General features: G+C 35.2%; 1 protein-coding gene across 1 annotated transcript in view; it reads left to right on the forward strand.

The window, feature by feature from the left end:
• The window catches only part of NIPBL (NIPBL cohesin loading factor), a 93,034-nt gene that overhangs the window by 64,087 nt on the left and 15,288 nt on the right, over positions 1–13,659 (forward strand). Inside the window, exons 18-31 of the mRNA XM_054398010.1 lie at positions 421–501; positions 1,553–1,653; positions 3,276–3,414; positions 3,634–3,716; positions 5,306–5,438; positions 6,437–6,580; positions 6,991–7,080; positions 7,342–7,556; positions 7,653–7,755; positions 8,339–8,437; positions 8,540–8,686; positions 10,145–10,279; positions 11,560–11,658; positions 12,916–12,969. Of these exons, the coding sequence (XP_054253985.1) occupies positions 421–501; positions 1,553–1,653; positions 3,276–3,414; positions 3,634–3,716; positions 5,306–5,438; positions 6,437–6,580; positions 6,991–7,080; positions 7,342–7,556; positions 7,653–7,755; positions 8,339–8,437; positions 8,540–8,686; positions 10,145–10,279; positions 11,560–11,658; positions 12,916–12,969 (1,623 nt within the window). The remainder of the gene's footprint in view (positions 1–420; positions 502–1,552; positions 1,654–3,275; positions 3,415–3,633; positions 3,717–5,305; positions 5,439–6,436; positions 6,581–6,990; positions 7,081–7,341; positions 7,557–7,652; positions 7,756–8,338; positions 8,438–8,539; positions 8,687–10,144; positions 10,280–11,559; positions 11,659–12,915; positions 12,970–13,659) is intronic.

The raw sequence follows: 13,659 nt of genomic DNA on the forward strand, positions 1-13,659 counted from the left end.
GTGATTCTATGGCTTCCCCGCTTCCCTGAGCAGCCTGTTGCAGTGCTTTACAAACTTCTTCGTGAATAAATATTCTGTAGTACCTAACCTAAACTTCCATGACACAACTTCAGTCTATTTCCTCTTGTCCTATCACCTGGAAAAAGAGACCAACACCCACTTTGCTACAACCTCCTTTCAGGTAGCTGTAGAGAGAGATAAAAGTCTCCCATCAGCTGGCTTTCAGCAGGGCTAAACAACCTCAACCACCCCTCACAGGACTGAGTCTTTAATATTATTTAATAATTTTATTTGCAAATAATATGAAGTAATATGTCTTGTCGAATACTTTACCTGCTGAATGAATAATCTACTTGTGAAACTGCATAAATACCAGTTTGTTAGTCAAATATACATAAAATAAATTATTTCCATTTATAGGTATCATCTATGGGGATAACACCTTTCTTTGTAGAAAATGTCAGTGAGCTACAGTTATGTGCCATCAAATTAGTGACTGCAGTAAGTATTTCTTAGTTTGCAGCATCATGTTCCCGTACCTCTGAGAGTTATTAGAGCCTATTGCATATGCTCTATTTTTCCTGGTAAAGAATCATAATTTAGAACTGATTTTATTCTTCCATGGGTTTAGTTCGATATGGTAATCTAGGAACAATAATATTTCCCCGAGCTGCCTCTACTTGCACAGTATTCTGTAGGAAGAAAGATGCTACTTACGCAAGGAGTTTCTTAGTTTTGGTTATGTAGTTTAATGTGTAATCACAATCCCCTTCCTCTTAACTGTCCTTTTGTTTTGTCTTAAGAAATCTTAGCAATGTGGTTTTCCTCATTTCCTACAAGAAGTTTTGCATTTACAAGGTGGAATATGGTATAGGACTAGTAAGATACTTATAATATAGTAGAAAAAAATATTTTCCTCAGAAGAGGTGGCTATGTGAAAGATCAACAATACAGATAAAGTATTATTTCAGGAAAAATGCCGCACAACTCAGATGTGTTTATTCAAGCAGGAGTTTTCCATCTTTGTAAGGATTTGCCTAAGTAAAAGGAGAGGCAAATTCTACAGTCCTGACCCTCTAAATTAAAATAATGTCATCTCAGGCAAACATTAAAGCTTAAGTCATGAAGTAAAAACTGATGTCTTACATGCACTCGACAGCCATATAAGTGTTTGTGTAACTTGTTACCAAATTACAGCTCTGTGCTCTTGGATTCTAAAAGCTTAGCAGTATACTGCTTGACTTCCTTATAGAGTGCATTCTACCATTCACAGAAAATTTTAAAACATGTTATTTTTAAGATCTATTACGCAGTTGTAATTGAAGATTGCAGTTGAAGATTTTAGAAAATACATATTTGAAAAAGTTTGTATTTTATAAAGAAGTGCTTGCTTTGAAAAAACAATTCACTAATAATGAGGTCTGTATTTAGTATAACTTAAATGTCATCTAAAGTGTATGCTTCTATACATGATTTTAAAAAAATACATTTAACAAACAATATTTTATGTAACAATAAATAATTTTCTGACAATCTTGTAACTGTTAAATAGGTGTTCTCCAGGTATGAAAAGCATAGACAGTTAATATTAGAAGAAATTTTCACTTCCCTTGCAAGACTACCAACTAGCAAGAGGAGTTTGAGAAACTTCAGGTAATTTCTAATATAGATTAATAACTTGTTGACAGTATCATTTACAGTTTTGTAGGTGTAGGATTTGGAGCTTCAGTATTAATTATTTATGTAAAAATCTGCAACTTGACAAACTGAGCTTTCTTAGAAGTTGGTACTTCAAAATAATGACAGCAGAATTACTTAACAAATGTCTGGTAATAATCACTGTTTCTTAGGACATTATATATATAGTAGGCCTGATTATAAAAATAATAGAAGGAAATCCATCTAGTATTGCTTTCAATGAATTCTGCTCTAGGAACTATTCTGTTCAGTTTATTAACTGTCTTTTAAAGCATTTAAGCTGGATTTCAATGAATCTTCAGAATAGTGGTATAAACTCTGGTTCAGTCTGAAAAAAGAATCTGATTGGAACTGGATTTCAGTTAAAAATTGAATTGGGATGCTTTCTGTGATTTTACTACATTTGTTATTAATGTTGTTTTGTTCCTTGCTTCCATACATCTTGCCCTCAGAGACAGACAAATTGTGAACAGGGTGGGTGAACAGGGCATACCCAGGAAAGGAAATGCATTGAAACTTCAAAGCTGAATTCAGCAACACTAATGTTAGCATAAGTGCTTGTTCCTGGCACTTCCTATTGTTTTGATTACAGATATCAGACGCATCCAGCAAACAGGGAGGTGGCATAAATAATACACTCTCTAAACTGGGACCTGTGTCAGAAGGAAGTCACTATCTCAGAACCCCAATGACTTCACTATTTATCTGTAGAGTCCTAACTCTAGTTTGTTAAAGGACAGTCCTTAACTGTGACTACAGTCATGAAGGGTACAGCTTACACAAAATTCGATACGAAAATATTTTATCTCTAACAGTAATAAAAAATAACTTCATAAAGATGATAATTACAATTGATTTTGTGCCCAGTTAGTGTTTTCATAATTTGGGAAGAATGATATCAGGGATTATCACCTTTTCATATTGTGAAGGGTAGCAATAGGTGATGTGTGTATGGGTAGTAAAGGTCATACTGTTTCTCGTGTTGTATCATGGGATAAATAGGGACTGTATTCACAGTTAGTCTTACTCACTGAAATGACACGCATACAACACACTTAAAGGTACTTGCATGCTGAAGTTCGTAGTCAGTTATGTCAGATTACCATAGATGTAACTCTTGTAGAAGTCGGTCCAGACCACTATTTTCTCTTGTTTTAAAGTCCTGCATGTTTCACATATGTTGAATAATATGTAAGTAAAAAATTGTTAGGATAACAATTTGGTCTCTTTTTTTTTCTGTTCTGTGCTGGAAATGAATCTAGCACTATACATAATAAGTCTGTTAGAAAGTGTCTTAGTGCGAGGATGCTTGTTTATTAAATATTCTTGAAGGTATTTTGTTGGCTGATGGAATTCACAGGTAGACCAACTATGGGCTGTTTCAGTTCATCTCTTTTGCCTGAGAATGATACCGGTTTTGTTAGACCTAATCTTATACTGCATAAGAGAGAAGCAAGTGATTAGATAAATGCCTAGAACACAGGTTTGTGGCTGTGATGGTCATTTTAGAAAGGTAGTTTTTTATGTTTGGTTTGTCTTTTTGTTTAGTTTTAGTGTTAATTCTGTCTCATTAACAGATTAAACAGCAGTGATACAGATGGAGAGCCTATGTATATTCAGATGGTAACGGCACTAGTTCTGCAGCTTATTCAGTGTGTGGTGCACTTACCATCAGCAGAAAAAGATACCAATTCAGAGGAAGAATCAAACAAGAAAGTAAGATTTTTAGATTTTTTTTTAATTCATACTTTTTTGCTTTGGTGTGAAGGAATGATTTTGTGTATTAGTAGATATAATACTTTCTTAGGATTCTTTAGTAATCAAACATAATTTTATATCTACTGCAATTGATGTAGGAGAAATGATGGTATGGAAATTGTATTTCTGCATGTATTAAATAATAGACATATAATAGACATATCTTGTTATTTTTAGGTGGATCAAGATGTGCTTATTACTAACTCATATGAAACAGCCATGAGAACAGCACAAAACTTCCTTTCTATTTTCCTTAAGAAGTAAGTACTGTTGCATTCATTAACATATTGATGAAACCACCTCTAAATGAAATCTGTCAGACTTTAAGGCAAACCTAACCACTTTGCAATGCTAAATAACTCAAAGTTATGTATAACAATATACTTTATAGATCCCTAAGAGAGCTACTCTTCTGGACAAAATATTTTATGGAACAGAAATTCTGCAAAGTGTTTTTTTTTTTACATTTAAGAATCTGTTTGAGAATCTGTTAGTCATTTGAAGCCTGGAAGAGAAGACTTAAGTCATATTTGAGTGGTGAAAACATATTTATTCAATGGGCACAATGACAGAGATATAAAATTAATTTTTAGGGTTTTTATTTAACTAAAATTAGAAATGTAAATAGCTCCACAGAAGGAAAAAAAAAAGGTATACCTGAATAGACAATTTCTAACAATAAATACGGATTTTTATTCTGATAATTTATACTGTGAACTGAAAGACTGTTTAATAGCGATCTAGCAATCTCTTTGCATAGTTCTAGTATCGTAAAGCTAGATGTCCCACATAGAAGTGAAACACTATCAGTTATGTTATCTTTTCATTCTTTTACATTCTGTTTTTAACCTTTGTGGAGTATAATACTGAAATACCTTATGTGTCGGTGTGAGCTGAAATTCCCCCCCCCACTGACAATAACCAGGCTAGCCCAGTCTGGAAGCAAATGAAAAGCTGTATTTACAAGCAGAGTCTAAAATCTACAATGAAATGCAATGAAATACAAATATACAAAATACAAATATACAAAATTCACAACATTCACAAATATATACAATCAACAGAAAGAGCACAATCGATCTCCCTTTGCTTCCCCCCAAGGGGACCCTCCCAAAGGGGCCTCTCTCTCCCAGGAGCTTCCCCCCCAGACCCCCCTGGACAGAGAAGCAGAGTTAGTTAAGCAGAAAGTTCTTAACTTAGCTGCCAAGGTCAGTGTGTTATCTTCAGCCAGAAGAGAAGAAACAGCAGCCAGACAGCCCAGCAACTGCCCCCACTGCAGAACGCAGAATGTGCAGAATGCCTACTTTGTTTTGGGTAATAGTTCTTAAACATTTCTATCTATCCAATGGAAGTGTTTAGAACAATCGTTATTTTGCTTTAAATAAGTCACCCAATAGTGACTTATTTACATTCTTTCACTTTCTCTGTTTTGAACTTTGCAAGGAAAAATTAAAAAGACAGTTTCAAACCATCACACCTTATCACTGTCAGATAAATCACACTCAGCTTAGGGAATACAGACACGACACTTCCTCCAAAACCCTGCTGTAGCTTAGAGCTTTACAATTTTAACTACTTTGTCCATCCAAGGAACACAATTCTACCATCATAGATTAGCTGCTTTAATCACAGTGCAATTTGGAGTGGTAAGTGCTTAACCTATTTATTTGTATAAATTAACCAAATTTTCTGCTAAAATTTCAGACTATTTTTTTTTTTACAATTTCATAAAACTGGTTTTCTGGTTAAACACAGAATCACTTCTCTTTATGTCAGAAGAAAAGTTTAAATGTCTCTTAAATTCACTTACAAAATGCACTTTTTTCCTTTTGTTCTTTTTTAAAAACAGATGTGGCAGTAAACAAGGGGAAGAAGATTACAGGCCACTGTTTGAGAATTTTATTCAAGATCTTCTTTCCACAGTCAATAAACCAGAATGGCCAGCTGCAGAATTGCTACTTAGCTTATTAGGAAGGCTATTGGTAAGGAATTTGGGGGGATTAACTACTATATTTATTTTTTTATTATTATACTGGAGACATATGTATTTCAACTGAAACCACTAAAGGAATGCTTCCTGATGGATACATGTAAGAAAATTTAGCATTACTACTATGTAATACACAGATAATAAAATTTGGGTTAGAAGATCATTGATACGGAACTTTAAGATTAAGGATCGTAATTGAGTACAGTTTCTCATGAAGTCCACTTCCAGTATTGTATGACATTTTCAACTGGGAAGAGTCGTAGGATCACAGATTGCTTTAGCTTGGAATGGACTTCTGAAGACCATTTAGTCCAACTTCCCTGCAGTCAGCAGGGAATGTCTTCAACTAGGTTAAGGTTCCTTAAAGACCCATCCAACATGACCTTGTATGTGTCCAGGGGTGGGGATTTTACTACCCCTCTGGACAGTATGCTCCAGTTGCATCTTACAAGTGTAGATACTCATTTTGAATAAAGTCAGACTAATAGCTGTAATTGCATGTTAAATACCTTCTCTGGACTACTCCTTTAACACACAACCTGAAAACAATGAAGTGGTTTGGTTTTTTTTCATCAATAGTAGCATTTATTTATGATATTTTACAGAATGTGAATATTTTTGTTGATGTAATTTTTGAGAGTTTTTCTTCAGCATCACACAGTAATTTGAGTTCCTTATACTTGTGCAAATAATGAGGAAGTTGCAGTAAGCTGCTTAAGAGCTATACTGTTGCAAAGAGAATCTGCTGTGCTAGTTGTCTTATTTATTTTATGAAAATATTTTTTTTTAAACTCTGTCAGGCATATTTGTGGAGAGAGAGACTCCTTAAAGGAAGCAACGTTAATGTGTAGTGTCTGATGTAGTAGTATATAATTTTATGCAGCATAGAAGCTAGATGGGATTTTTAGTAAGGCTAAGCAATATCTTCGAGAAGAATCTCAGTTGCATAAATAAATCTTTGGTTTTAACACCTTATTATGTTTTTCTTAGGTTCACCAGTTCAGTAACAAATCCACAGAAATGGCATTAAGAGTTGCATCACTTGACTATCTTGGAACTGTAGCTGCAAGACTGAGGAAGGATGCAGTCACTAGCAAAATGGATCAAGGATCTATAGCCAGAATCCTCAAACAGGTTTGTGAGAGGTGCCTTGGCAGAAGAATTGAGATGTATCTGTTCAAATACTTGGTAACTTTGAAGATGTTTTTAAAAATGGACTGGTGACTTTTGTAGCTTAGAACTTGTGTCAAGCTGCTGTGTACAATTTCAGCACTTCAGGGTTTTTCCTTGACAGAAGGTCTTTACACAAGCTCATAGAATGAAAAATTATCAGATCAGTCAGTGTGTTTTAAAACAAGTCTTATTCGGCTCTTAATCTTTTTCAGACTAATTTGTTTCAGTCTCTATGCAGTTTATAGGTAATTGGTTAAAAAAATTTGTTCTACAGCTGTCAAAACAACCAACTTCAGTGTATTTTATATATGGACAGGCAGATTTTCAGATGATAATTAGCACTGTAATATTCTGTTTTGTTTTTCTGACAGGTTTCAGGAGGAGAAGATGAAATTCAACAGCTGCAAAAGGCTTTGCTAGATTATCTGGATGAGAACACAGAAACTGATGCATCATTAGTGGTAAATTCCAGCTTTCTGTTATAAAGTATATATAAAAATAATACCAGTAATGTGTGTGGAGTAAAATGATTTTCAGTTATGCGTATGGAGTAAAGCAATTTTCACTTATGCATGTGTTAGGGCTTCAATTGTAATCCTAACTTACACAGTTGATCATGTTTTCCAAAATATTATTAGTGCATGAAACTCACTTAATCTCATTACAGATCTGTTAATTTCCCTTTTCTCTATCTGTTTGGTTCGTTTTCTGTGCATCTCCAGTTTTCTCGGAAGTTTTATATAGCTCAGTGGTTCCGTGATACAACTATGGAAACAGAGAAAGCAATTAAATCTCAGAAGGATGAAGATTCATCTGAAGGAACTCACCATGCAAAAGATGTTGAGACCACAGGACAAATCATGCATAGAGCAGAAAGTCGCAAAAAGTTTCTTCGCAGCATCATTAAAACTGCTCCATCTCAATTCAGTACATTAAAGTATGTCTTGGTAGTATTTGCATATTAGCCATACGTTTGGCATTTTAAGTTGTGTTTTATAAATATGCCCTAATTAACACTCAGAATTTGTTGCAGGATGAATTCTGATACTGTGGACTACGAGGACGCATGTTTGATTGTTCGCTACTTGGCCTCTATGAGGCCGTTTGCCCAGAGCTTCGATATTTATTTGACACAGGTAAACTCTGCAGGAAGTCTTAATACAATGAAATAGAGTTGGTTTCTGATTCCAGACACTTTTGTGGTAGGATGCCATATCTGTTCATTGTTGAGCATGAGTAGTTAACAAGTCATGTTAGGACTATGTGCTTTCACACTGTTTACTGGTTAAATAAGTGGTTGATTCTTTTTCTTGCATGCATTTTGTATGTTACATTGTTAAGATTATAGTATGTTACATTTTTAATATTATAGTGCCCAAATCCAACTCTCCTATTAAAAAAATTATAGTGAAAGCCTATACTGAATGATAAGAGTTGTGTTTAAAATTAGAGGATTTAAAGTGTACATACAAACCCTGTGTAAATACAGTTTGGACCAGTCTTAGATGTAGCAATCCCTAGAAAATATCCATGCTCAGTTACCAGTACCATCGAACATCACTTGCATGCAGTTTTTTACTGTCTACGAAGATATATTTAATTTTTAGTATACAGCTATTTTAAATTGTTCACATGTTATTCTGATGCATTGTTTGCCTGTTAAACATTGTTTACTGCCTTCCCAAAGCAACTGAGCCTTCTTTTTTGTTTTCTTGCTAGATTCTGCGTGTACTTGGTGAAAATGCAATTGCTGTTCGAACAAAAGCCATGAAGTGTTTGTCTGAGGTTGTTGCTGTAGACCCCAGTATACTTGCCAGGGTAAAAAAAAGAACTACCCATTGTGCACATACATTCCTACATCATCCTTAAGAGAAACCTTCATTTCTCACTCTGAGTCTCTATTCTGTTTGTTCTTTTTAGCTGGATATGCAGCGAGGTGTTCATGGACGGTTAATGGATAACTCCACTAGTGTACGAGAAGCAGCTGTGGAGCTGCTTGGCCGATTTGTGCTCTGTCGTCCTCAGCTTGCTGAGCAGTATTATGACATGCTGATTGAAAGAATATTGGTATGCTGACTTTGTGATATTTTATGCTAATGCAGCATTGGAAAATCTGTTTTTAACTGAGTTTATATTTTTAATAATACAGAACAACATGGTCTCTCTGCACCACATCTATGCAGCTTTCAAAGAGTTTTAGGGATGGTGATTGCGCCACTTCCTTGGGCAACCATTACAAAGACTTTACAAACCTTTCAGTGAAGAACTTTTTTGTAATACCCAACTTAAACCTCCCATGGCACATCTTGGGCAATTTCCTCCTGTCCTCTCACTTGTTACTTTTGAGAAGAAGCCAACACCTGTCTTGCTACAACCTTTCAGGTAGTTGCAGAGAGTGATAAGGTCTCTCCTCAGCCTCCTTTCTCCAGATTGAACAACTCAATCATGGCTCAGTCATTGCTCATATGACTTGTACTTTCAACCTCTTTTTTGCCTTTCTTTGCCTTTCTTTGGACACACCAGTATCTCAGAGTCTTTCTTTGTAGTGAGGAGCCCAAAACTGAACACAGTATTTGAGGTACAGCCTCACCAGTGCTGAGTACAGGAGGTCAGTCACTTTCTTAGTCCTGCTGGCCACACTTTCTAATACAGGATGGGATGCTGCCAGGCTTCTTGGCCACCTGAGGACACTGCTGGCTTGTGCTCAGATAGCTGTCAACCAGCACCCCCGGGTCATTTTCTAGCAGACAGCTTTTCATCCACTTTGCACCAAGCCTGTAGTGTTGCAAGGGATTGTTGTCACCCGTTTGAAGAATCTGGCATTTGGCCAGTTTTGAACCTCATGTTACTGGCCTCAATCCAGCCTGCCCAGATCCCTCTGAACTGCCTTCCATCACTCATGCAGATTAACACTCCCACCCATCTTGATATTGTCTGCAAATTTACTGAGGGTGCATTTAGTCCCCTCATCCAGATTACAGATGAAGATGATAAAGATTTCAAAGACGACTGGCCCCAGTACTGAGTCTCGGGGAACACCACTTGTGTTCCACCACACACAATGGCACACCATTTGCCACCTGCATTAAACTCTCTTCACCACAACATTTTAGTCCCAGCTATCCAGATAGTTTTTTATCCCACAAAACATCCCCCATCCAAGCTATGAGTAGCCAGTTTGTCCAGGAGAATGCTGTGGTAAAACAGTGTCAAAGGCTTTGCTAAAAGTACAGCCCTTCCCTCACCCACTAAGTGAGTGGACTTTGTCATAGAAGGAGATGAGGTTAGATGGAAGGATATAAATGAAGGCAGTATTTCAGTATTTGGGGGACTCAGCAAGAACCTTTTGAGTTGTTAAGTGGTACAACTTTTGCTGATCTTTTGTATAAATGCAATCCAGAATATTTTAACTGCCTGGGAAGGTTTTACTTGCCACATTACATGATCTTCAAAGATTAATTCATGTAATACATTAGCTAATATTTCTGATTTGTTTTCAAGAATGTGATGCTTTTCTCTTCACAGGATACTGGTATCAGTGTCAGAAAAAGAGTCATAAAGATACTGAGGGATATCTGCATTGAACAGCCAACATTTCCCAAAATTACAGAGATGTGTGTGAAAATGATTCGGAGAGTCAATGATGAAGAAGGCATTAAGGTAAGACCAAATGTATCCTTCAGAATTTTAATTAGCATTAGTTTAGTGTTGATAAAATTTGACAAAAAAATGATCAGAAGTATTCCATTCCTCTTTTAAATATTTATTACTTTTATTTACTTTTAATTTTTGGAGCAGATACCTTAGCTTTCTAAAATACTCTTTGAATTGTTACTATTTTCTGTCTTCTTCACGCACTTGCAGACAATAAAAATATTTTAAGAAGGTTTTTTTTCTAGGTATTTTTTTGTTCTTGCAAGTGTTTTCTCTGGTGCATCTTTCTTCCAAGAAGTGAAAATGGCATATAATGTTTTTTCATCAAAATTAAGTGTAGCATATAAAACCAGCAAGTTCTGCATATAAAAACCATATTCATCTGTGCTGATTTTGCATTAATTCTGAATATTCAATGAATCTGTTTTTCCCCCTAAAATGTTACTTATGTCTACTCTTTGTGCAATATATGTGCAGAATGGCATAAAATTAAGACTGCGTGTTAAATCATAAACCTAACCCAAACCTGGTTTTGTTTGGTTTGGCGAAGTGATTTGAAAACTGCATAATTAAGAGCAAACCTGTAATAATTTTGTATCACACTTTCAGTAGGCTTTGAAATCTGCAACTTCAAAGCTGCAGGGGGGTGACCATGTTCTTTCCCCTTCTTCCCACTGCATTTCTAACAACATCAGAAAAAATGAGGCATTATCTTCAATATATATTTTTTATATTTCCATGAATAAGGATTGCTTCTTACAACCATGTGCTTTACGAGTAATTTAGGAATCTTCTTTTTCCACTCTTACTTTATTCCATTTTTTCCTTCATCCAAAAACATTGGAAGGCAATGTACATCTTAAATTTGGGGATAGAGACTTGGCTTCTTTCTCTTTCCTACCTTGTCACAGCTATTTTGAAAACTCTGAAGTAATCTATCATTGCTGCTAGTTCTACTCCAAAGATCATAATCTTGTGTCTGATTGTCTGCTTCTTATGGTACTCTTTTTCTTGAGAAATGCAAATTAATGCAGGAAGGTGGTAACTTCATTTTCCGTAGTGTCAGTTCCGAGTCATCATTTTCCTGAAGCTTACTTAGAGGTCAGTATAACTTCTGTAATAGTAGATCTGGATCTGTCTCAGGTAATATTTTCTACAACAGTCTCAGTTAGGTTAACAGTTATGGAACTGCATCTTCAACAAATACATTGTATTGGATGTATTAGAAATAACACTTTCGTACCAAGACAAGTTATTTATTTCTGATGGTACTTTTTTCCCTTCAGAAATTAGTAAATGAGACATTCCAGAAGCTCTGGTTTACTCCAACTCCACATCTTGACAAAGAAGCAATGACAAGGAAAATATTAAACATCACTGATGTGGTATGTTAAATAAATTTGAGTTTTGTGTGCAAAATTTTATTGTTTTTAGAATCTTTGAAATGTTGTCTGCAGTTTTGTAAAATACTGATTGTCAGGTGGTTTGCTTTTTATATATCCTGGCATTGAATATATGCCAAAATTACTCATCTGTAGGAAACTAAGTGATCACTAATCTGCTGGCAGTGTAAACTGGGACCACACTATATTCAGGTTGTGTAAAATACTTGTTCAGTTAGAACACAACAAGTTTAGATTATATTTAATATTTTCCAAGAACTGCTAGTAGCAGCATATAATTAAGCCAAAGAAGTGGTGTCTTAGAAATTTTTCCTCAAACAATTGATAACATTTGTTTTGAAAGGGTAATAAGCTGCTTTATCAAAACAGGGTCATGCTTTCACTCAGGGGAAGCTAGTATCTGCCTAATTGTATCTGCTTTTTAGAAGCAGCAGATTAAATAACATGTCTCCAAAACACCAAAATCTGTTTCAAGTAAAATGCTTTCATTTGTAATTGAAATGTGTTGTGTAAAACCACTGCGCCGTGGAGGTGTTTTAATATCAGCTATACCAATATGTAAATACCAAATACAGGTATTTGCTTCATTACTTAAAATCATGAGTTTAAGCTTCATCCTGCTTTACAATATTTCTACAAAATGGTAATCCAGTGTGCATTTTTCCAGACTGAGAACTCAGTCAATTTGATTGCATCTTAACTTAGTTTTCCTACCAGTTCTGCTTTGGAGCACATGTGAACAGTTCCTGATACATGATACCAGTGAAGGCTTGGGGTTTTAATAGAAAAATACATCTATATATACGCACATGGTAATTTTTGGTATGTCAGGCTTGTATTTGTGCTTTGATCTGTACAAAATATTCTACAAAAATATTTTATTTATCTTGGAGCTAGTAGTCTTCAGTAAAATGCATAGGCTTTGTCTTGTATGGCTCTGGCCAGCCTGATCTAGTGTGAGGTGTCCCTGCCCATGGCAGGGGGGTTGGAACTAGATGATCCTTGTGGTCCCTTCCAGCCCTGACTGGTTCTATGATTCTATGAAATACAAATTCTAGTCACTGAGAACTGTTTTTCAAATGTAGAAGACAGTTTCTGATCCCCCAAAATATAAAATCATTGCACTGAATGCACATTTGTGCATTTTTACGGATCTTTTAAGATTACGTCTGTATTGAAATAATTTTTTCTCAGGTGTCTTTATCTTATTAACCAGTTTATTCTCAAAAATACTTCTAGGTTGCAGCTTGTAGAGATACAGGGTATGACTGGTTTGAACAACTTCTTCAAAATGTAAGTAATGAATTTTGAATGTACCATACAATCACTGTCAGAATTTCTTTTTGGTACTAAAACACAAAGAAGGGGAACTGAAAGAACAGTCCTTTACAGTAGACAATTTCAGTTCATGTTCTTTAAACATCTCACTTACTTTTTTATTCTCCTTGGTGCGTGCATTTTTGTCTCTGACATTAGTTTGCCTTTCCATATGATGTTTTAAAATACTTCACTTTCTGAATATGAAAGGGGTATTGTTTGTTTAACTTCATAGTCTCTTTAATAATGAGTGACATAAATTGAAGTTCACAGCTAGTATAATTTCTGAAATGAGGCATGTAGTGCAATGTAGATATTTATTTAAATGGTAGGTAAGTGTATTTTCACATTTAATACATTTGTTACACAGTTTTTCAGAAGCAATTTTCCAAGTATTGGTTACTTCTACATTATATTTTACTCTGAATTTTCTAAGAATTTAACTGGTTAACTTTCAATCAGAAAAGCATTTTGGGTTTTACTTTAGCTTGGAGTGCCATGAAATACGTAGGTAGCCAAGTAAATGAGAGATCCTTAGTGCCTGCACTGAAGAAACTGATATAAGTGTGATCTCAATCCTTGTTAGATATTAAAGGACCTTCTGGACATGATTTCAGTGCCTGAAATCATATGGAAAAAGGCTAACTGATTAAAATGCTCAAAAAT

Source organism: Indicator indicator, chromosome Z (assembly GCF_027791375.1).
Source record: "Indicator indicator isolate 239-I01 chromosome Z, UM_Iind_1.1, whole genome shotgun sequence".
Lineage (NCBI taxonomy): Eukaryota > Metazoa > Chordata > Aves > Piciformes > Indicatoridae > Indicator > Indicator indicator.